Genomic DNA, 25,258 nt, shown 5'->3' with positions numbered 1-25,258 from the left:
AGAATTATGGAAATGGAGAACAAATGAACAGCCTTGAAGGATTAGGGGTAGGTTAGCACAAGGAAACCTGGTGATGATAAACAATTCTATGTCTTGATTATAATGGTGGTAGCACAGATCTGTACATGTACAGGTAACAGTGAGTGCATGTAAAACAATTAAATTTGAATATGGTTTATGGAATTTCCCACAAGCAACTTTCTTGGTTTTGGTGTTTTATAGATGATGTCCCTGTTGGGTCACAGAGCCACTTCTGGTTTTCTGGTGGTTAAATGGATAAGAGTTTCAGGGGGGCTGGAAGTTTGGCCTAGTGATAGAATGCCTGCCTAGCATAAATGAAGACCCAGGTTTGATTCCTTGGTACCACATACATAGAAAAGCCGAAAGTGATACTGTGGCTTAAGTGGTAGAGCACTAGCCTTGAGGAAAGCCCAAGGACAGTGCTCAGGCCCTGTTAAGTCCCCAGGACTGGCAAAAAAAAAAAAAAAAAAAAAAGTTTCAGGGACTTTCCTTCCCTGGCTGGCTTTGAACTGCAATCTCAGATCTTAGCTTCTTGAATAGCTAGGATTACAGGCATGAGCCACCAGTATCCGGTCAGTTTAATGATTTTTCCCCCCTTTTTGGTACTTCTTATGTATCTTCTATAATTATTTCAAAATAAAAGCCCCTCCCTTTAAAAAACAAGGATTAGATGTAGGATTTTGTAGAACCAAAGAAGTAGAAATTTGTGCATTAATGAATGACAAGAAAGTTATGAAGTACCTCAGGTTAATTAGAAAAATTCTCACAAATCTGTTCCTTATTACCCTTAGATTTTCTGCTAGGATAACATGACATGAAAGAAGGCTTTGAATACTAAATAAACAAGAAAATAATTTCTTTGTTGTGTTTTATTTTAGAAGGAAGATGTAAACGAATGTGGTGAAAGTATTGACAGAAATAATCTGAAGCGGTCACAAAGCCATCTTACTTACTTTCCTCCTAAACCACCTCCAGACAATGCTGTTATCAAAGCTGGATATTGTGTAAAACAGGGAGCAGTGGTGAGTAGCAAATCAGAATGTGAAGGTATCACAGGTGAGCACACAGGTGAGCAGGGCCTGCTATTGATGGACTGACTTCCATGGAAAGTGCTTGTGAGTGGTGTTACTTAAACTTCTAGGCTTCCACTTCCTTTTGGAAAGAAGAAAAAAAATGCATACACACACACACACACACACACACACACACACACACACACACACACACACACACACACACACACACACACACAATCCTATGTATATATGGACCTCATAGGAAGACCTTTTCTTTTAAAAAAAAAAGTACTCCAAAATTCATTCTTTCTCTGCAAAGTCTTTAAAATGTTCATGAGTAAAATGCATGGAACTCTCCTGTTTGACTGTTGATCACTTTCTGGTAGTTAAGAAAGTGATGTTAGTCAAGCACAGTGGCTCACACCTGTAATCCTAGCTACTCAGGAGGCTGAGATATGAGTATCCTGGTTCAAAGCCAGTCTAGACACTAAAGTCTGTGAGACTCTTTATCTCCACTTAACCATCAGAAAACTGGAAGTGGTGCTGTGGCTCATGGCACAGGGCTGTAGCTGTGTGCTGAAGAGCTCAGAGAAAGCCCCCAGACCCAGAGTTCAAGCCCCCATGACCAACAACAACAAAAAAGTGATGCTTTAGGGCTCAAAAATTGAAGGCAAACACCTGAGGTTTCTCACTGTAGAGTGTTTACAGGACACTGGAATCAGAATTCTGTGATGCATGCTGTGAGTGTGCTAATTGGAGCTTTTTGGAAGACAGTTCTTTTTGTTTGTTTTACCAAGTCTAAAATATCAATAGCTTTGAGATATTTTAGCTCAGTGAGAGAAATACTTGGTGCAAGATGTTCCTTGAAAGTTTCCTTTCTAGGTTCATTTTATTATATACTTACAGCTTTATTCAGGTATAAACTACCTGAAGAAGGATTTGTAAGTTTTATAAATGGAGAAACCTGGTGTGGTTTAATAACATTTCCTGTGTTAGCTCTTTACTTTGTGGGGGTTGGGTGGTGGAAAGAAAAGGAAATATTCTTTTTTACTTGAGCATTAAAACTATGAAATATCATAGTATCATTACTAAAGCCTGAAAACCAGCTACCAAAAGTTTGAAGGCCTCATTAGGAAAAGAAGCAAGGTTTTATTTATGAAGGGAGGATAGCAAGGCTTCTGGGTACATGGTACTTCTGAGTATGGGTTCACATGGGAATGATTAAGTTGTCATTAACATTTGGCATTCTTAGAATTCTTTCGTCTGTGTTCATCTCTGGTAGATGAAAAACTGGAAAAGAAGATATTTTCAGTTGGATGAAAACACAATAGGCTACTTCAAATCGGAACTGGTATGTGCAGTGTCCTAAATATTACTTTACACATGTTTGAGAAATGCAGTGATTGTATGATTTATGCCAGTCTCTTTTTATTTTTTTATTTTTATTTTTTTGCCAGTCCTGGGGACTGAACTTAGGGCCTGAGCACATTCCTTGGGCTTTCCTCAAGGTTAGTGCTCCATCACTTGAGCCATAGCACCAGTTCTGGCTTTTCTAAATATGGGGTACCAAGGAATCAAACCTGGGTCTTAGTGCATGCTAGGCAATCATTCTACCACTAGACCAAACTCAAGGCCCCGCTAGTCTCTTTTTAGAGTAATCTACTTCTGATTTTGAGAGTCACCAATAGTTCAATTTCCTATGTTGTGATTTTTGTGGCTAAGAGAATGTTCTTAAATATATTTTACATAAAACTCATGATTTCAAAGAAGCATTCTGTCTTGAAAGATCTAAAATTATCATCTTCATATAAATTTCCTCAGTAGGGGTATTGGAAGAGCTGATACAAGGGATTAACCTCCAAAGGTCAACCTTTAAGCCTTTGTATTTCTGCTTTTCTTCTTAGCTTTCTCTTAATATTTTCTTTTCCTGGACTTTTCAGACTGACTCCTAAGTTGCATTACATGAGATAATTTGACCTAATTAATGAAATTTATAAGGGATACTTGAGAAGATTATGATTTACATGAAGGCATCAGAATAGCATTGTCCAGTTGGCTGTTCTGCCCTGGTAGAGGCTTCCAGCTTGCTAAAAAGGTTCTCTACCATTTCTCCTGAAAGAGATCTGCACTCTGTGGAGAAAGAACAAATTCTAGAGCTGGGACAGGAGATGAGCACTCATGGAATGTTAAGGTCAAGTAAAAAGACACAAGAGGCAATTTGAAAACACTGCCCTTGGGCCTGGAGTTTGGCCTAGTGGTTGAGTGCTTGCCTAGCATGCACAAAGACCCAGGTTCAATTTCTCAGTACCACATACTTAGAAAAAAGCTGGAAATGGTGCTGAGGCTCAAGTGGTAGAGCTCTGGCCTTGAGAAAGTCCAAGGACAGTGCTCAAGCCCTGAGCTCAAGCCCATGACTGGCAAAACAACAACAACAACAACAAAACACTCCCCTCACCAAATTAGGGACAGAGTGTCAAAATATAACCTCTATAGTAACAGACAGCCCACTAGTTGCAACAGGAATCCTGGACCCCATACCAGTATGAATGAATGGTAGAATGGTGAATGTATGTATGTGTATATGTGTTGAGGGATGAGCTATTTACATAGTTACAAAATACATATCTATAAAGTAGATAAGTAAGCACGAAAAGTAACATTCAGTGAAGTAGGCTGGTAGTCACAGTTTTTGGCAGGAAGTCAGCCTTTTCAGAAGGACTTCATTGATGGTGAGAAAATGAAAGCTACCTGCCACCTGACAGGAATGAATTACAGTGATGAATGCAGCATCACCTCACTGATATTCTGCTGAAGGTGTATAATCTGAGTTTAATCATAAGGAAATATCAGACTCAACAAATGAGTGACATACTATAAAATAAGATATCTTCTTGTGTCTTCAAGATTATTAGTCAAGGAAGGGGTAAGGAACTCTTCTACAATAATGAAAGAAATGGAGCCTGTGCCTAGCTGAATCTGTTTGCTCGAATAAAAGTCAGTTTGGGGGCAGTTTGCTGCTTGGTGGTTATAATTATATGAAAGAATGTCTTTTTAGGAAATGCATGCCAAATTTAGGGATTGTGTGAACAAGGTCAGCAACTCACTCTCAGGTGGCTAAAGGAAGTCACCTCCAAAGAGTTGGAAATGCAGCTTAGTGGTATAGAGTGCGTGCCTAGCATGCATGAAGCCCTGGATTCGATTCCTCAGTATCACATAAATAGAAAAAGGCAGAAGTGGTGCTGTGACTCAAGTGGTAAGTGTACAAGAAGCTCAGGAACAGCACCCAGGCCCTACGTTCAAGACTCAGGAAAAAAAAAAAAGAAAATAACTTTGGACTAGAGGCCTGGAGTTTGGCCTCGTGGTAGAGTGCCTTGCCTAGGCATGCAAGAAGACCTGGGTTTGATTCCTTGGTACCACATATATAGAAAAATCCAGAAGTGGCGTTGTGGCTAAAGTGGTAGAGCGCTAGCCTTGAGAAACTCCAAGAACAATGCTCAGACCCTGAGTTCAAGCCCCCGGACTGGCAAAAATAAAAAAAAAAAATCAGTTTCTGTGCTGGGTATTCAGACTATGTATGAACTTGTGACTATTTCAAAGTTTTAAGGGGGGATAGTAGGGAAAATATTTAGTTAGGAGAGTTTAAGAAATGTAGTCCAGTGGTAGAGCACTTAATGTAAAGTCTTGTATACAGCCATTAGTACTAAAAAATAAAAGTAAAAAGATCTTTAAAATGTGAAAAGAAGTTGGGTACCGGTGCCTCATACTTGTAATCCTAGCAAATCAGGAGGCTGAGACCTGAGGATTGCTGTTTGAAGCCAGCCCAGGCGAGCAAGTCCATGAGACTTTTATCTCCAATAAATTACTCAGAAAAGGCCAGAAGTGGTACTGTGGCTCAAGTTATAGAGCACTAGCCTTGAACATAAAGAGGCTCAGGGACAGTTCAGTCGTGGGACTGGCTAAGAAAAAATGTGAAAAGACAGTCAACATCTGTGGTGCCAGAAAACAAGTGACTCGAATACTGATGTGTTAGAAAGACACAGAAGCCAACTTGAAGGTGCTCTGAATGGCTACAACTCAGATAATTTGAGCAACAAAATAAATATAATAATGGATAACTCTGAGGATAAATGAGCCATGAATGAATAAATGGAGGAAAAAAAGGCATCTCCTCAGAGCCTAATTCCAGCTTAAAACATGGGCATGGATTGCTGGGGCTAGAAAAGCCACTATTTGGAAGTTACTACACCAATGGAGATTTCTTCTATGTCTGATGAAACTTGCAGGCAAAATTATGATGGAAAACAGGTACTACATAGACTCCAGAACATACTTAACAATGATGAAAGGAAAAAGTAACTCTACAGCAGTGGACAACAGTGACTGTTATTTATTAAGCAAGAGATCATTTGTAACATACCAATATTGGGCCAGCTCCCCATCAAGTGCCTGCTAATTTGATATGCTGTGAACATAGCATGGCTTCTGTGGTTTCCTGTTAAAATATATTACCTGAATCTCAGAGTGAATCATCATCAGACAAACCAAATTGGGAGACATTGTATAAAATAACTGACCTGGAGACATGACAGCCATAATTAAGATCAGATCCTGTGTTAACCATGGGTGAGCAGGAAAGAGGTCAGTTTTTTTTTTTGTTTGTTTGCTTTTTTTTTTTTTTTTTACTATAAAAGGCTATTGTTTAATTAAATCAGAATGTGGTATGTAGATTAGATAATAGGATCATGTTAGTGCTAAGTTTCTGGTCTCCCTAATTGTACCATAGTTATGTGAGAGTGTATGTATATTTTAGACAATGTACAGCAAAGTAGTTGGTAGTAAGATGACTGTTATCTACAACCTGCTATTAAATATTTCAGGAAGAATATATATACTCACGTATATATTTTATATACACATGTATATGTATATTAACATCTTATAAAACAAGATGTAACGTATGTAGAAATAAGTCTCTTTCAATCAAGTTATTTCAGAATAAAACTTTTTTAAAGTTTTTTTTTTTTGGCCAGTTGTGGGGCTTGAACTCAGGGCCTGAGCACTGTCCTTGGACATTTCTCAAGGCTAGAGCTCTACCACTTGAGCCACAGCACCACTTCCAGCTTTTTTTTCTATGTATGTGGTACCAAGGAATTGAACCCGGGTCTTTGTGCATGCTAGGCAAGCACTCTACCACTAGGCCAAACTCCCGGCCCAACTTTTTTAAAGTTCTAACGATTTGTGATTAAAAGAACAAATGTTCTGCCATGGTTTACTTTTGTTCCCCCTTATGCTGCATAAAATGAGGCATATCTTAATTTCATGACAGCCTTTTTAGTGAAATAGGAATTAGTGTTTAATGGATTTTTAAAAATTACTGCTATGCAACTAAGAATCAGTGTGTATTATGTTTGTTTCTTTAATTATGTTACTTAATGTCAAATCATTAGTTCCTTTGGGAGAATAATCATAGTTTTAACTCTAATAATTTAGGTTGCAACATAAACCTAGATTGCATGTTATTGAAGATGGGAGATAAAAACATTTAAAATGTAGCAGATGTCTCAGCATTTAGTAAACATAAGTTCTGGTAAACGGTGCTTATTTTCCTAAGAAAGTGATATTTGAAATGTGACAGATTTGAGTCAAGCTGGATGACAGATGCTACCATGGCATTCCAGAAGAGGAATTATTGCTGTCACTGAGTCACCCAGGCCACCTAGCACCTAGTCTACTGGCTAATTAATGGATTTTCATAAGCTGCACTGAACTCTTGGAATCACAATGTAGTTTAAAGAATAAAATTTGAACTTTTCTTATTCTAAATGGTTCAAGTAGTTAAGTTTTAGATGTACTTCAAGAAAGACAAATGCAGCTCCAGATAGGGCAACTAATCCTTGAAAAGAATTCAAGAATAAGTCCTGAATCTGCTTTTTTTTTTTTGACCAGGAAAAGGAACCTCTCCGAGTAATACCACTTAAAGAGGTTCATAAAGTCCAGGAATGCAAGCAAAGGTAAGGAACTACTCAGACTGTACGTTGGCATGCTTATATTAATATAGAATCATGTCTTAATTTCATTCATGTACTTACTGTAGCTTTCATTTTCCCTTTTAGTTTTAGTGTTATCTTTAGTTCCTCATAGTTGAGTTAGGTTAGAACTTTTAAAACCCTTATTCAAGTATTTATATGAAAACAAAACTCAGTAATGGAAAGGAAAAATTTAATATAATGACCCTATCAGATTTGGCAAACTTGTATTAATTTTTGTGAATAAAAATGTTTCAAAATAGAGCATTATAAAAAAATAAATTAGATAAAAGTTAATAAAATTAAAAGAAGTTAGAGGCATGGCTTAGGTGGAAGAGTATCAGCCAGTTAGCAAAAGTGTCAGATCAAGAGTTCAAATCCTCTTCTCAGGCAAAAGAAAGAAAGAAAGAAAAGATGAATGAACTAGATTATTCACATTTAGAAGCTTTGGACTTAAAGTTGCCTTATGAACCTTTTCTAAAACCATCTAACAATATAATATTATACATTTTAATACAAAAAAAAGGGAGGTAATTGGGTTTTTGCTGAATTAAGTCAGTGTTTTACATGATTCATAACTTGGCACTCAGTAAACAAGTGAAAGAAAGAACACAATAAACAACTGCTATTTAAGTGCAATTGGATAATTTTTTTTTTCAACAGTGATATAATGATGAGGGACAACTTGTTTGAAATTGTAACAACATCTCGAACTTTCTATGTTCAGGTAAGACTTAATTGGGGACTGTAGATCTTTTCATAAGGAATCTACAACTTTAGAGGTGAAATAAATGTAAATAAAGCATGTTGCTTTTGACATTAAAGGTGTAACTAGCTGGGCATGCCTATAATCCTAGTTACTCAGGAGGCTGAGATCTCAGGATCGTGGTTGAAAGCCAGCCCAGGCACTAAAATCCTGAGACTCTTATCTCCAATTAATCACCAGAAAACAGGAAGTGGTGCTGTGGCTCAAGGGTTAGTGTAGTAGCCTTGAGCTACTCAGCTCAAGGACTAAGCCCAGTCCCAGAGTTCAAGTCCCACCATCAGAAAAAAAAAAAGAAAAAAGGCATAACTATATTTCATAAACTTAAAGACCACTGTGTAAAGAATTATTGGTAGGTTATATGCTCAGGAATGGGTTATTTATGATGATAAGTGAAATGGAACTAAATGGTATAGGAGGAAAGGAAATGGTATTTTAACTCAGGTTTTAAGTGTAAGATTGATTCCTTGACAGGTTTTAGAACTTTATTTTTCCATGATACCATTTTTGGTTATTTTATAAAAAGAGAGGCTCAAATACCCACAATCAAAATAAGCAGTAGATGTTAACAGTTTTTCTGTTAGTAGGCTTCTATGTTTAAATCTAAAATGTACTTTTTGTTTACCACACTGAATTATTTAAATAGAATATTTTTTTAAACTGCAGTTGATGGTTTCAAGAAGTTATTATTACAGAGAAATTAAGAAAAATGGTAGTTCAGAACACAATTCCATGTTTAGAAAACCTTTTTTTATTCCCTGATTTTGTTGTTATTTGTTTGTTTGCCTTTCCTAGAGCTTGAACTTAGAGTCTCTGTGCCTTGCATGAGCTTTTTTGCTCAAGGCCAGTGCTCTACCACTTGTACTACAGCACCAGCCTTTTCTGAATAGTTTATTGGCAATAAGAGTCTTTCTTGTCGAGGTTAGCTTCTGAGATTCTCAGCTCTCAGACTCCTGAGTAGCTGGGATTACAGACATGAGCCACTCCGAACCAGCATTTCCTGCTTTCTTATAACAAGTGAGGTGATACTCGCTGTAGAGTTAAATACTATTTTGCATATTATCTTTTTCCCATATATTAAAAATTGCCTGGAAACCATCATTGTATGGATGTTTTACAAGTAAACTGTTTTTCCATATTCTGTGACTGAATCATTCATTTATATCATTTTCCTATATCTTCTATGATATGCAATGTATTTTGGACAAAAATATGCCTGATTTTTTTTTTTTTTTTTTTTTTTTACCAGTCCTGGGCTTAAGCTCAGGGCCTGAGCACTGTCCTTGGTCTTTCTCAAGGCTAGAGCTCTACCACTTGAGCCTCAGCACCACTTCCAGCTTTTTTCTATGTATGTGGTGCCGAGGAATCGAACCCGGGTCTTCATGCATGCTAGGCAAGCACTTTAACCACTAGGCCAAACTCCCGGCCCCCTGATTTTTTTTTACAGGATAATTTCTAGGCAGATTTTTACCCATCAACATGAAATTTTAATTTTGTCAGATTGTCTTTTAAAATTGTGCTTCTATTAGTAAAGGAAAGTATTTTGTCTTTTGCTTTCTTTAAATCTTTTCTTTAAAATGTCTTTGTTCCCATATCACTGGTTTAAAAGCATTCTGTATCTAGCATTTTTTAACTTTTAGATACTAGTACCCTGAAGCAAGAAGTCATACTGGCACTCTTTTAGGCCCTTGTTTAACTTAGATTAATTTTATAATAAAATTTTAAATTCATGTTGGAAGCCTGCCCTTTTTTGGAAAATACGATTCTTTGGTATATGACCATCAATAGTTCTTTAATAGTTCAGGGTACTATTGGAAATAATTTCAAGAAAAATAATATGTCAAAATGTTTGACTTTCAATGATAGTTTAAATATATAATGTGGTATATACATATACGCATACATATATGTTCTTGTAGTTGAGTCAGACAATGATGTAGTCGACACAACAAAGAATGGCTGTCTTCTCTCATTTTTTCCCCCAGAAGTATGCATTATTAACACTTTGTGTGTGTGAGTAGGGTGGGGTCATGGGGCTTGCACTCTGGGCCTGGACACTGTCCTTGAGCTCTTCAGTTCAAGGCTGCTGCCCTCCCTGTGGAGCCACAGCCCCACTTCCCATTTTCTAGAGATTACTTAGAGATAAGAGTCTCAAGGTCTTTAATGCCTAAGCTGGCGTTGAACCTTGATCCTCAATTCTCAGCCTCCTGAGTAGCTAGGATTACAGGTGTGAGCCACCACACCCGGCTATTAACACTTTTTGATACTAAAATATTAAGTGCCAAACTTGTGCCTTGGTATAGTAATTTACCAAGAAAAATGTGGTTTAAAATACTTCTAAAACATTGTTTGTATGCCATTGCCCTAGGTAACAGTATGTTACCAAAATAAATACATTGGATTTATAGAAGTGCAAGATAGTTTTGAGGAAATACTGACTGAATGAAATTTCTTTCCTTTAGGCTGATAGCCCTGAAGAGATGCACAGTTGGATTAAAGCTATCTCTGGTGCCATTGTAGCACAGCGGGGACCTGGCAGATCAGCCTCTTCTGTAGGTTTCCTGCTCTCTGGGGTGAGACTCCTGGGGGTCCTCCATCCTGTTGATTTGTTTTCCTTTCCTCTGACCCTTAATCCCTCTTTTCTTCCTTTGTTGAGATATATTTGCATGTTGACTTTCATACAAATTGGACTTGCAAAAAAATAATGCATTTCTAATTTAATGCTACCTTGTAGTGTTTTGTATACATAACTTTGTGTGCACTGTATTTTGTTAAATGCACAAGCAGGGCAACTAAGGAATAAACGTTTCCTTGCTTTGTTTTAGCAATTCTTACTCCTGAGTAGTTTGACACTTAGTGTGGTATGTGGCCTAATTTGTAAGGCAACTTCAATTCTAGTGTTACACGTTTGTGACTTTCCATTTCCTTTTATTTGGCTTAATAGTGCCATAAGATTACTGACCAAGCAGGAGCCTTCAGTGCAGATTTGTGTGTTTAGTATTTTCTATTTCATGGTTTTATTCTAATATGTTAATATAAAAATTTGCTTCTGAAAAGTAGTCACTATCTTTGTGAATGTAAAATTGAAATGAAATGTTCTATTTAGAAAAAGTCAGAAAATACTTTCTATTTGTTGTGTTGAAGTTTATAGACAGTATTAGGTTTTGCTTTGGAATACTTTAGCCACTCATCTTTGAACTAAAAATATAAATCCAGCTGAAAAATGAAAATATATGGTATCACCATCAAAAGTGGTCTAATATGTAATATGATAGCTCTTATTATCTAGACTCACTGTATATGCTAATTATTCCACACATTGTAGGTTTTCCAGGATAATACTGTCTTTTCTCCATAGTACCATCTGTAGATAGTAGTTTCCTCATTTCTTAATTGTTTTCTCATTTCTTAATTCTCCTTTAAATCTCTTGGGGTATCTAAAAAGGCACCTTTCTAGGTGTTAATTTTGTAACTACATATATTTCACATGACTTTTTTCAGTAGTCAAGCATGAGATTCTCTGCAAAAACTGTCTGTTGGGAAGAGGAAGAGGTGGAGAAGGGTGTTTGTGTTTTGTGCTTTGTGGTGGGGCAAATTGGACTAGCTATGACTATCAGCGGAACTTTCTCTCTTCCTCCCTCTCCTGAGTATAGGTTAACTCTAATCGTAGCTTTGCACTGTGTTCCAGATGCGGCAGGCCAGAAGGCTGTCGAACCCTTGTATACAGAGGTATACATCAAGAACTGGTGAATGCAGCACGTATGTGGGCGCTCACGCAAACGTGCCTTCTTAGTAGAGGGCTCGGACTTACTTACTACTGACAACTGACCTTAGAAAGTTGAGTTAACCGAACTGCCTTTCACAGTTGTCATTACAGACTTTGTCAACACTAACAAACTACTTCACTAGAGACCTCAAGTTGAATATAAAATTAAAGAGAAACAACTTTACTAATGGAAAGAGACATTAAAATAGCTTCTAAAAATTAATTGACCAAATTGCTGCAATTGTTTCAGTTTTGTTATATTTTGAGATATTTTAGATAACATTTTAAATGCACCTTACTTTAAGGAAATACATGCGATCTAAGGAAATTACATGCAGACCTGTGCATGCAGATCCATTGTGTAGGCTGTACATTGTTATATTTTGCATGGCATTTTAAATCTGTAGTGAAATTTAGCCATGTAATAAGACTTTCAATAGTGTTTGCTAGCACTTTGTTTTCAAAGCTACTAGTATCATAGCTCAACATACTCTGCTAGGAGCTGCATTCTGCAGTGCATGTAGAATGATCATATTTAATAGTATCTTCAGATTTGATCTAGTTAGAAGTATACCAGAATATTCACAACTGATATTACTTCACAAAAGTAAAGACTGAATTGTACCATTACCTTTAAAAATCTTACACCTGTGAGTATACCACATGTGTACAACTAAGTAAATGATGAACTAAAAAGCAAAAGGCCTTTGCTACTTTTGACTGCAGTGAAATTTAGGAAAGCAAAAACTATGTTTTGTCACACTGCTAGACAAAATGTTGTCTGAAAAATCTTGATTCTTGCTTATTAATGCAATGTTTGAAGACAGCCTGGACAGAAAAGTTCAAAAGAACCTATCTTGAAAGTAACCAGTAAAAACCAGGACTGAAGGTGTGGCTCAAATGGTAAAGTTACAGCCTGACTGTGAGGCATTGAGTTCAAACCTTAGTGCTACCAAAAAAAAAAAAAAACCCATTTATTCATTTTATTCTTATCTTTATAAAGTACATCAATTCAATTCCCATTGCCAGTTGAGAATATACTCAGATAAAAGAGTGAAACTGGTAGCCTACTTTTTAAACACAGTTTGGTTACAATTGGAATACTGTTTTCCAAGAGGCTATCTTAAAGGATCACAAGCTACTGAATTCAGCTTTGGTGACAGAACTAGCTTCTTAATGGAAATGGTTGTTGGCTGTCATTGCTTTGAACTCACCTCTAAAAATTCATTGCTTTGGAAAGAGCTTGGCACATTTATGCTGCATGGTTCATGCTTCTGCCTTGAATGTGTGTGTATGTGTGTGTTTTTCAGAGAATCAAGTCTCACACTGAATTATTAACTTTATTATTAATGATTGACTGTATTTGACCACTGCTACTCTTTCTAGGAGCATTCCAGCTGTCCTTCAGAATCCAAGCACGCTCCCCGTCCTGCCGGCACAGCAGCAACCACCTCACATCCCTCAGCCTGTCGCAGCCACTCTCTGGTCTCAAGCTTTACCATGGAGAAGCGAGGATTTTATGAATCTCTTGCCAAGGTCAAACCAGGGAACTTCAAGGTCCAGACTGTCTCTTCAAGAGAACCAGCTCCCAAAGTGACTGAGCAAGCTCTGCTCAAACATCAAAGTAAAAATGGCCCTCAGGAACGTGATCACGACCCAGTGGACTTGGACGATGCAAGCCTTCCCGTGAGCGACGTGTAAGATAAAGGCCTCTGGGCCCCCGGCCCCCGGCCCTCTGCATCCCAGTCCTTCAGTGTCCTTTCATGAGGCTGTAGCCAAAGATGATCAATAGTGAGATGGGTTAGAGCTCATATTGTACTGCCTCCTAGATGTATCCTCTATATGCTAGCAAACCAAGAATTGAGGGAGTGGCCAAACAGAATGCCATTTCTGTAAGAAAGAGAGAAAAACACCTAATCGTTTGAATATCAGTTGTCTCGAGGCTGTGTGTGTTCTCACTTGGGTGGTAAAAAGGTATATACGTGGTATTTTTTTTTCCTAGTGACTTGGACAGTTTAAATATTTTAACAACTTAAAACATTAAAAATGCTTACTAATTACTTTGGTCATTTAAAAATGCTACTATGACTTCCTATTAAATGTTCATTATTTTTCTTATTGGTTACTATTATCAAATGGAATATCGCCAGACTAAGATTTCTAAACCCATGGAATCTGTGGTGCTGCCAAATGTATGCTGTTGGGTGGACTTGTTTAGAAGTGATACATTTTGGATATTCTGGATCTCAAGGCGAGCCCTAGGTTTTCATAGAGGATAGGATGTGGGGTAAGAATGGTGGGTTATAGAAGAGGGGAAAATTAATATTCAAGCAACTGTATCTGAGATACTTGTTTGAAAAGCTTAGTTAGGACGCAGAACTGTCAGTGCTTTATTCAGTGAAAATTACTTAGTCAGAAATGTTTGGAGATCTGATTTTCTTATCAAGGTTTTGTATATAGTTTTTATTTTGATATTTGAATCAGTGAAAGACCTCAAGTTTATATGTAAGGTCATAACTGCCCTTAGTTATGAGATGGTGTGGCCTCTACTTTTCTGTCATTAATAACCTATATTCAAGTGCCTGTGTTTTTTCATCTTGTCTAAGAATATGCTCAAAAGTCCTCTATGATTGGCTTTAAACATTGAGATAAAATTAATTTTCAGTAGAATAGTTTAATGTTTTAATTAAGATAGCATTTTATGTTAGATTATACCAGAATGCTGGTATTCTACTACCTGTGCAATATGTTCTTTTAAAAAACAAATTTGAGTATACATTTAATCTTGGGGATATCATAAATATTAGCACCTCTAAAGATTCTTAGTTTCAGGAGTTGAATGATAGACCAGTTTGAGCAAGTACCATTTTGTGGTTCCATCTTCAATATTTGCTTTAAGAAAAGAAGTCTTGAATTTTACATGCTGCTATTTTTATGATATTTTACCATTTTACAGTACTGTTTTATTTTGAATTCATGCATATCACCAGTTTCTTTTCGTTTTTCTTTCTTTCTGTTGGTCGTGGAGCTTGAACTCAGGGCCTGGGCTCTGGCCTGAGCTTTTGGACTCAAGGCTAGAGTTCTACCACTTTGAGCCACAGCGCCACTTCCATTTCTTTTTATTTTCTAAGATGATTTCTTGTCTAAGAGAAGAATTTGCTACTACAATGGTAGATAGGGTCCAGAGGTTATAAGATATATTTTAATAGAATTACATAGTATCTCAGTTTAAAAGTCCAAATGCCTAAGAATTCCCACCCAATTTTTATTAATAAGCCACTTTTTTAAGCTATATTTAGATTTTTCTCTATTGCACCTTCGTTTGAAAGGGTAGAGTGAAAAGGTTTAGGTAGTTACCACTTTTTCTGCTGACATAGCCATTGTAATGGCTCTTTTGAAAGTTCCTTTTTTTTTTTCCTTCGGTGGTCAGTCATCGTGGGGCTTGAACTCTGGGCCTGGGTGCTTCCCTGAGCTTTTCAGCTCAAGGCTACCACCCTACCCTTGAGCCTCAGTGCTACTTCCTGTTTTTTAGGTTAATTAGAGATAAGAATATCTCATGGTCTTTAGTGCCTGTGCTGGCTTTGAACAGTGATCCTCAGATCTCAGCCTCCTGAGTACCTAGGATTACAGGCGTGAGCCACCAGACCCAGCTGAAAGTTCCTTTTTCATGAACACACCTAAGAAATCTTGTGTAGACCCTTTGCAGTACCTAAGAACCTCATGGCATTTTCTTTGGCTTTCACATTGCATGCCATCCTAGCAAATTTTGGTATTGGTCATTTGATATATTTCATTGTGGCAAAATACTAGCTCTATTTTGAAACTTTTTAGATAGAACTTCCCTTAATAGCATAGGAAAATGTTCTTGTGATTGTCAGGGTCTCTTACTATTTATCTCAATTCTTTTTATAACTATGGAAATTATTTAATTATTTTAAAACACACTTTTTTTGTAAATATGTCACATCTGAAATGTCACAAAATCTGACATCCCTTATTATGTGCTGCATTTTTCCTGTGTGTTTAACATGTCTTTTTTCCCAGTGGGAATGCGCACATCCTGCTGTTCACAGTTACCGCTGTTACCTGTACGTGTCAAACTGGTTGAACACTGTAATGACTTGAGAATAAACTGCTCCGAATTCCTTCTGACTTACTTCTCATTTCATCTGGCCTCTGTGTGAAAAAAACAGTGGAATAAAGACAGAATATTTTTGCTTAACTGACTTGAATTTACAGACTGAATGGTGGTAATTATTTGGTAATCTTCAAAAGAATAGGAAATTGCAATCTGAGTATATGCTTTAAAGGCATTTCCTTAAATTTTTTTTTTTTTGCCAATTCTGAAGCTTGAACTCAGAGCCTGAGCACTGTCCTTGTCCTTGGGCTTTCTCAAGGCTAATGCATTACCACTTGAGCCACAGCACCACTTCTGGCCTTTTTTGTGTATGTGGTACCTAGGAATCAAACCCAGGGCTTCATGCCCTACCATTAGGCCACACTCCCATCTCCCAAAGGCATTTTCATGTAAATTATACAGGAATATTCTTTTCTTAAAAAAAATAAACTTTATTTACATTGCCAGTTAAAACTCATGTTCTGCTGGGCATGGTGGCTCATGCCTGTAATCCTAGATACTCAGGAGGCTGAGATCTGAGGATTTAGGTTCAAAGCCACCCTGGGGCACTAAAGACCATGAAACTCTTTATCTCCAGTTAACTATTAGAAAACCGGAAGTGCCGCTGTGGCCCCAGGGGTAAGGCAGTAGCGTTGAGCTGAAGAGTTCAGGGACAGTGCCCAGGCCCAGAGTCTTAAGTCCCACAACTGACCAAAAAAGAAAAAAACAAGAACAAACAACAACAACAACAACAACAACAAAAACACAATAAAACACCATGTTCTCAGAAGCAGAATTAAAGGTGTTACCCATGAAGCATGTTTCAGTTGTCTGGCTTGCTTTCTTTGTGCTTGGTTATTGGTGGGCGAGAGGCAGAATCTAATCTGCTCAATGCAGAAAGCACTAGATCTCCAGCTGGACTGTTGAGGTACACCAGTTAGACTCCACATCCAAGCTGGGTGCTCATGGCTCATATCTATAATTCTGGCTACACAGGAGGCTGAGTGAGGTCTGAGAATCCAGATTTGAAGCCAGCCCAGGCAGACAAATTTGAGACTTGTCTCCAATTAAGTAACAAAAAGCTGAGACTGAAGGTGTGACTCACCTGCCATGCATGGAAAAAATGGACAGAGAGCCGAAGGCCTAGTGTTCAATTCCCAGTACTGGAATGTGTGCTTTTGCCCAGTTCCCCCCAAGACTTCTCTGCTCATTTTGCCTTTTGTGGTTAACTCTGGCCAGATTTAACCCATTGTTAGAATCCAAGTAAAGCTCAAAATACCTCTTCAAGGACAGAGCACTGATAATAAACTATTGAACTTTGTACTTACACTTTTAAATTCGAATCATTCCATTGAAAGTCTGGAATATTCTTTTTACAGAGACACTTTAATGAGTTTAGATGTGTTTTGCCCCTTGGCTAGTTAACTGTGAATTAACTCTTGCTACTTTTCCATCTGTCTTCTTACCTGTTCTCTGAAATGAAGCCAAGAAATACTTTGTGACCAGTGTCTCTTACCTGTTCAGGTTCTGTTGAGTTCCTGGTACCACTTTCTTCTGTCAGCCATTGCTCAGGGCAATTTGTTGATTTTTCACAAAAGTTGGTGAACATTGCTTATTATCATTACTAGCTGAAAGAAATAGAAGATCCATAGCAAGGAAGAGGGTTTGGGGTAAGTTAGCAACAAGGCTGGACTGTTAGCTTCTCACTGTACTTGAGAATACCACTGGGAATTTTACTTTGACGTTGGCGAGGTCTACCTGGCTAGGTGTACCAGATGTCCCATTGGCACTCCTCCCTACCTCCAAGCCACATTCAGTTGTGTTCTACTCATTTTCCCTCAATTGCTCTGAAATACTTCATTGCTGACTGTTGAGTCTCAGTTCACTCTAACAAATTGTGAAAGTCTACCCATGAAACAACAGCCTAACTGCCTAGTATGTACTGTTTGCCTTTACTGCTCCTGCAGTGGAACACAAGGACCCTGAGGTTTGGGTCAGCATTTCTCTTGAGTGTGTGTGTGTCTGTGTCTGTGTCTGTTTGTCCTGGTGCTGTTTTAAGGTTTGGAACATCACTTTCTACAAATGATGTAAAAATGACAGAATTGAATAAAACAGACTCTTTCCTGGTAAATTTTATTAACCAGGGAGTGATAGCATGAACCTATAGTCCTAGCTACTCAGGAAGCTGAAATCTGAGGATTACAGTTTGAAGCTAGCTTAGGCTGGAAAGTCCATGAGTCTTTATCTCCAATTAGCAAAAAGCTGGAAGTGGAGCTGTGGCTGAAATGGTAGAGTGCTAGAGCCTTGAGCAAAAACGAAAAAGAAAAAAAAAACACTCAGGAATAGTGCCAGGGCTCTGAGTTCAAGCCTCAGGATTGGTGTGTGTGCGCACACACACATGCACGTATGCACATACACACTAAAATGTTTTCACTTTAAGGAAAACTAAGAAGGGAAATCCTCAAGTTTTTTTTTTGCTGTCACAAAAGTAGAGTCCTTTCCCAGCTTTCCAACTACTTTTTGGTACAGTTCAGTTATTTTATTTCTGTGGTAGTCAAAATGATTATCAAAAGTTGAGTGTGATGATATGTACTTAAGAGTTCTGGCTACTCCAGAGGCTGAGCCAAGATCACTTGATCTCAAGAGTTAAAGACCATAGTGAAATCCTATCTCAAAAACATCAACAGGGGCTGGGAGTTTGGCCTAGTGGTAGAGTGCTTGCCTAGCATGCACGAAGATTCCTTGGTATCACATACATAGAAAAATGCTAGAAGTGGTACTGTGGTCAGATTGGTTGAGCTCTAAGTTTGAGAAAACCCAAGGGCAGTGCTCAGGTCCTGAGTCAAGCCTAGGACTGGCAAAAAAATAAATAAGTAAAATCAACAGCAACAAATAAAAAATATTGGTGATGAGATAGGAAATATTTATATAAAAATGTAATGATAGGGGTCGGGAGTTTGGCCTAGTGGTAGAATGCTTGCCTCGAATGCACGACGACCCAGGTTCAATTCCTCAGTACCACATACATAGAAAAAATGCCGGAAGTGGGGCTGAGGCTCAAGTGGTAGAGCTCTAGCCTTGAGAAAGTCCAAGGACAATGCTCGGGCCCTGAGCTCAAGCCCAGGACTGGCCAAAAAAAAAAAAAAAAGGAACGATAGCTTAAAATCAACAAAGATCTAATGGCTTAATACCAGATTTTGTATACCAACAATTCCAGAACTTGCAACTTGCTTTTTTTGGAAGGGTTTGACATATATAGAACATGATTGAAAGTAGACTTATGGAGGTGAGTTTGTGTTTCTGTTTGCTACATTCCTTATTGTAGGGAATCACAATAAGTTATCCATTTTAAAGTGGTTAATAATATTTTCCAAACATAAAGACATGAATTGAAAATCTGAGGTTAGTTTTTTAATTGTTATATAACTGATGTACAGAGGAGTTACAGTTCTTTTTGGACAATATCACCTCTACCCTGGCTTCCAGTTGTTCCTTTCTATCCCTACTCACAAATGACTTACTATTTATTATGTTAGTGTGGTTATAGTGCCACCTTCTGGTTATCTCTGCTACATTGAAAGTAATGACATTTGTTGCACCCAGCAGAAAATTAAAGATATGTGGCTGCCTAGGGTAGCTTTGAAATTAATATTTACATAATCATGTGATACTGGAACTTAAGCCATGATCCTTTTTTTAACTTGTTTCAGTAGGCTGGCTGTGATCCTCCTGTCTCTCCTTCTCAAGTAGTTGCGATTACCAGTATGTACTTCCATGCTTGGTGCCTTACTGTCCAACTTAAACCATTTAAAGGACAACTTTCTAGTTAAACTTTTTATTTGGAGTTGATTGTAGCTTCACATGTACAGAGACCTGGCATTCTGGTTATGCTGCAAGCATAATTAGGAGGCTCACCATCCAGGTCAGCCCAGATACAGACATGAGATCCTGTTTAAAAAATAAATCTAAAAGATCTCAAGTGGTAGCGCACCCATCTAGCAAGTGCAAGGGCCGGTTTGAACCTTAGTACTTAAACACACACACACGCGCACACACACACACACACACACACACACATGCACACACACTTATATTAAGAAAATGTATAAGAAATTAAGTACAGAGCCAGGCATGGTGGCTTACGCCTGTAATCCTAGCTACTCAGGAGGCTGAGATCTGAGGATCAAGATTCAAAGCCAGCCTGGGCACAAAAGAACCTGAGACTCTGATCTATAATTAAGCTCTAGAAAATAGGAAGTGGGGCTCAACTCAAGGATAGGGTGGTAACCTTGAGCTGAACAGCTCAGGGACAACGCCCAGGCCCAGTTCAAGCCCCATAACCCACAAAAAAGAAAGAAAGACAAACAGAAAGAAAAGAAAGAAATTAGGTACAGAAGAACATTTCAAACACAAGCGTTCTTGACTTTATATCTAAAATAATGAACATGTGTATATTCAACAGATCTTAAGAAATAAATCATTTCTAAGAAAAGAAAGGAGTGAAAAGGAAGGGAAGGAGTGGGGAGGAGAGGGAGACCGTTTCAGGAGGCTGAGGCAGAAGATGGAGAATTTCAAAACCAGCCTAGGTTGCATAGTGCGATCCTACTCAAAAAAGGAAATAGATAAGCATGAGCTTGCATATCTTTTACTCTGTTTTCTTGACTTTTTTTTTTTTTTTTGAGGTTAGCTTTAGGGCTTGAACTCAAGAGTCTGGTTGCTATCCCTGAGTTGTTTTTTTCTTTTTTTTCTTTTGCTCAAGGCTAATGCTCTACCACTTTGAGCCACAGCTCCACTTCCAGTTTTCTGGTGATTAATTGGAGATAAGAATTTACTAAGGCTGGCTTTGAACCGAGATTCTCAGATCTCAGCCTCCTTGGTAGCTAGGATCACAGACGTCAGCCACCAGCACCCAGCTTAAAAAACTTAATAGAGTATTATAATATTGATAGTGAAAATGTGGAAGTTTCGTCATTGCAAGAATCTCTGGTTGTCACATTTATCTGCTGTCTTTAAGGTTTGAGAACAGATTTAGTCAGTTGCTCAGTCACATTGCATTTTTAGTCACTTGCTTAAAGTCACATTACATTCAAGTACAATCTTTAAATACCAAGGTTTAACCCTTAACTCTTACGGTTTTACTGCCTTGATAGAAATCTTGAAAACGGCTCTTCAGTTAATTACTGAGCACAATTGTCAGTTTATTTTCAACATTTTCCAGAACCACTTACCAAGTAACAGCTTTCTTTTGATATCCTCTAAACCTGATTTTGAGAAACAATAATAGGTACCTTGAGGACAACCTCCCTGAAAGATTTCAAGTTCTGACAGTTGACATTATGCTTAGTATGATTACCAGTATAAAGTATAAATAAGACAATTAGATTACTATACCGAGTTATTGGCTTGCAAATAATTACAGGCTGGTTATAAAGATAGCCAGCTGCAGTAGACTAAGGATGAGTCTTAAAATTCAGGATACAACAGGCTGTACAACAGGAAGGTAAATTAAAGCATCCATAAGGAATTTGCCAAAAGAAAGATAAAATTCGATACAGGATAAAATGTAGCATGAAAAACTGGTCACCCTGGAAGCTGTGTATTCAGACTGATGCTCAAAGAATGATGGTAAGAGTAAGAGTAAAAAATGTGGGAGCCAGGAGTTTGGCCTCGTGGTAGACTGCTTGCCTAGCATGCATGAGGACCCGGGTTTGATTCCTCGGTACCACATACATAGAAAAAAGCCAGAAGTGGTGCTGTGGCTCAAGTGGTAGATCCCTAGCCTTGAGAAAGCCCAAGGACAGTGCTCAGACCTTGAGTTGAAGTCCCAGAACTGGGTGGGGGGGGGGGGGAAGCTGTAAGGCCAGGAGCATGGCCAAGTGGTAGAGTGCTTGCCTAGCATATATGAAGCCCTGAGTTTGATTCCTTATTACAACAGACAGAAAAGGCTGGAAGTGGTGCTGTGTCTTCTTGATAGAGCACTAGTCTTGAGCACAGAGAGGCTTCAGGGACAATGTCAGGCCCTGAATTTAAGCCCCAGGACTGGCAAAAGAGGAGGGGGAGGTGGAGGAGGAGGAGGAGGAGGAGGAGGAGGAGGAGGAGGAGGAGGAGGAGGAGGAGGAGAAGGAGAAGGAGGAGAAGAGAGGGAGAGGGAGAAGGAGAAGAAGAAGAGGAGGAGGAGGAGGAAGAGGGAGGAGGAGGTAGTAGTCAAAGTTCATGTTAGGGAGAACATTCTAGATTCCCCCTTGAGAAACAGTACTGACTGGCACTTAAAGTTCTAGCTTATAATCACCACCCTTCCATTTCCACTCCCTCTCACAGCCAGGGCTTCTATGTATCTCCAGTACTGGCCTCATTCTACTGAACTATACTTTGTTTCCTAACTTCCCCACTTTTCTGTCATCCCTGCTGTTCCTTCTGCCTGGAATCCCATTTTCCTCATAAATCACTGCCTTCTAACTCCACCTAGCCTTCAATTCTCACCAAAACACAGCTTTTTCCTGGTGCCCCAGTCACCTGACTGTTCCTTTCCCAAACCAGTGTTCATTTCTTTGGTGCTGGCACTTGAGCTCTGAGCTGACTAAGTAGCTTTCCTCTTTCCACTGCAGTCCCTTTTGAAAGCCAGTGGATTTTAAACTTTGGAAGAGATTACAGAATGGAAACAGCTCAAATCCAGCTCTTTGTTAATTAAATTGGCCTGAAGGTGAGGTAAATAAAACAGGAAGCAGGGTTCAGACGGATCCCTTGGCACTGTTCCCCTGGAGTGGTGTGACATCAGTGCGGCAGTTCCCATCCTAGGACAAGGACACCTTTCACCCTTTACTGTGTTCCCTTTGCCTTCCGTTTCCAGGGGTCCCCTGGTCACCTCATTGAGAGAAATGGTGCCTAACGCTAAAGCAATGCTTCTCAACGTGTTCTGGGGAGACCGTAGCCTCACTATTGTAGATTATTGGCCCATCCTATTCTATGTCTACAAATGAGGCCAGCAACAGACATTTTCTCAAGTCCTTCAGCAGAATCGGATACCCCCCTGACCTAAGGTACATGTTGCACATAATGATTTAGCATCTCTCCTGTGCATCTAGAACGGTACTATGGTGTAGCATCCTTAGTGAGCACAGAAAAGTCACCCAAATCATCTGATCAGTGGCTCCTTGGAAGAATGGGATGGAGAAAGGCTGCTGGGCCTGGGATTTCTCTGACCCGTGCAACTTGAAAGTGCTCTTTATCTGATAGACAGGATCTTATCAGGCGCTGAGTAAAGGTGTTTTAGTTCATGTAAGCATCAATTTGACTCAACTTCCTGGCAATGAAAAAAAGGTGGTGGGGGGGGAGCATTGGATTCTGCAATGGCTTCTGTTGTTTGATGGAATGAAATTTGGCCTTATTAAGCTAGGAAATCTTCTAGGCATGAACTAGAAACTCAGAGTGTGAACTGGGCTATAAGAGACTAAGCAACATAGAAGCTTAACAGCTTGGTAGAAGATGAAAAATTCTTTAGGGCCAAGAGCAGCCCATTGTGTGTAATTCCTTCCCTTTTGTGCATTTGTAAATTCCTTGCTCTGGGGAGATGACCCCATGTGACATCATGTGACCTTTAGGAAGCCTTCCTTGCTCATCTGACCATTCCTTTAGGACTGCATGTTCCTCTGACCACTGTGATTATTATTGTCTTATGTGTCATTTATGCTCTTCTTTGCAAGGCTCTAGGTTCCTTCAGACAAAAATATTTCTTTTGGCTGGCAGAAGTGGCTCACGCCTGGAATCTTAGCTACTCAAGAGCTTGAGATTGACAGGATCAGTATTTGAAGCTAGCCTGGGCAGAAAAGTCTGGGAGGTTTCATCTCCAAAATAATGAGCAAAAAGCCAGGTGGGTCGTGTGGCTCTAGTAATAGCATGCCAGCCAAACAAGCATGAGGTCCTGGATTCAAACCCTGGTATCAGCCGAAAGGGCGGGGAGGGGGGGGGAAATAGTTCTTTTGTTTAAAACAGAATAACCTTAGGGCTGGGAGTATAACCTAGTGGTAGAGTGCTTGCCTAGCATTCACAAAGACCTGGCTTCAATTCCTCAGTACCACATACATAGAAAAAGCCAGAAGCAGTGCTGTGGCTCAAGTGGCAGAGCACTAGCCTTGAGCAAAAAGTGTCCAAGGACAGTGCCCAGGCCCTGAGTTCAAGCCCCAGGACTGGCAAAAATAAAAAAAAAACCCAAAACCAATAATCTTACTATATTTTCTGATTTTAAAGTGAACATATTAATGCAGAACAACTATGTGAAAAGAAATGGAAATGACCTGGTTGACCCATAATGGTTATACCTTAAGTCTTTCAGTACACATGAATGAACAACTCTGTGTGTGAATAAAAATGTCTCCACTTCCTTTTTCAGAATTTAAAGTACCCCCCCTTTATTTTAAGTGAATATTATTACAGGAAACAAACACACTAGAAACAAAGAACAAAGTTATCCAGACCACAGTGGATTCAGACCTGGCCTAGGTTGTCCTGGTCTTTGTAAACAAGTCAAACGTCATATACCACACACACAAATCCATAAATATAGAAACCTCTCAATTTCTCACTACCTCACCTTGCCCTGGATGACCCTGAGCCAGTCTAGTTAATGAAGTTTGGGCCCCATGCTATGTGTGCTGTTTAGTAGCCTTTTACTCACGTGGGGTTGCTATAATGGATTGCTTCAGACTGGGACATTTTTAAGACAATAGGAATTTATTGCTCTTAGTTCTGCAGGCCAGAAAGTCCGGGATAAGTTGGCAGAAGCTTGCATCTGGTAAGGGCTGGCTCCGTGTTCACTGATACTCCGCCCCTACATGTGTAAAGGAGATGGCACTCCCTTCAGAACATACTAATCTCATCATGAGCACAGAGCCGTCATAGCTCATAGCTGGCTCAACTCCCAAAGCCCCTGCCTCTTAATACCTTCATGGTGGGATGAAGAATTCCACATAAGAACTGGAGGAGGAGGCAAGGAGGAGAGGATGGGATTCTCTGGTCCTTAGCTGCATCTCATGACTACACAGAAGATTTTCCTAACTTGGAGTCTCCCAGGTATTTCTTTTAGGGAATCTCCCCCCAGGTGGTACATGCATGGAGGGAGAGGAAGACTGCCTTAGGCCTCAGAGCACGGCTGTGAATGGCTCCACAGTTTAGAGTAGGGTGGTACAAGTCTCAGGAGGCTCATGCCTGTGATCCTAGATCTTAGGAGGCTGAGATCTGAAGACAAGGCTCAAAGCCACCTCAGGCAGAAAAGTCTGTGAAACTCTTATCTCCAGTTAACCACCAGGCTGTGGCTCAAGTAGTAAAACGTTAGCCTTGAGCAACAGACATCAGAGACAACATACAGGCCCTGAGTTCAAGTTCTAGGCCACCATTAAAAATAAAATCAAGTCAGGGGAGGTGGTAAGAAGTACTGGTCAGGACCACAGAGGCAGAACTCCAAGAAGAGAGTGTTCACCCCATCTCTGTAGGGTTTGGTGTGAACAAGAGCCAGGAAGACAGACACACTTGTCCTGTCCTGCCATTGTCACGCCC

The 25,258-nt window shown here is 39.2% G+C and overlaps 1 protein-coding gene across 16 annotated transcripts in view; it reads left to right on the top strand.

Annotated features, from left to right (window-relative positions):
- Plekha1 (pleckstrin homology domain containing A1) overlaps window positions 1-15,744 on the top strand; it is a 61,072-nt gene extending 45,328 nt beyond the window's left edge. For 6 of the 16 annotated variants that reach the window (XM_090345695.1, XM_090345690.1, XM_090345692.1 and 3 more), the window contains exons 7-12: window positions 900-1,043; window positions 2,320-2,388; window positions 6,984-7,048; window positions 7,727-7,790; window positions 10,289-10,399; window positions 12,979-15,744. In XM_090345695.1, the coding sequence (XP_090201821.1) occupies window positions 900-1,043; window positions 2,320-2,388; window positions 6,984-7,048; window positions 7,727-7,790; window positions 10,289-10,399; window positions 12,979-13,293 (768 nt within the window). In that variant the 3' untranslated portion in view covers window positions 13,294-15,744. Of the gene's footprint in view, window positions 1-899; window positions 1,044-2,319; window positions 2,389-6,983; window positions 7,049-7,726; window positions 7,791-10,288; window positions 10,400-11,514; window positions 11,664-12,978 lie in introns of those variants that run through there. The other 10 variants (XM_090345701.1, XM_090345698.1, XM_090345699.1 and 7 more) reach the window with 10 other exon arrangements.
- The last annotated feature ends 9,514 nt before the right edge of the window (window positions 15,745-25,258 follow it).

This window comes from Megascapheus bottae, chromosome 15 (assembly GCF_031878675.1).
Source record: "Megascapheus bottae isolate mThoBot1 chromosome 15, mThoBot2.hap1, whole genome shotgun sequence".
NCBI lineage: Eukaryota > Metazoa > Chordata > Mammalia > Rodentia > Geomyidae > Megascapheus > Megascapheus bottae.
This window is presented reverse-complemented; position numbering and strand designations above follow the sequence as displayed.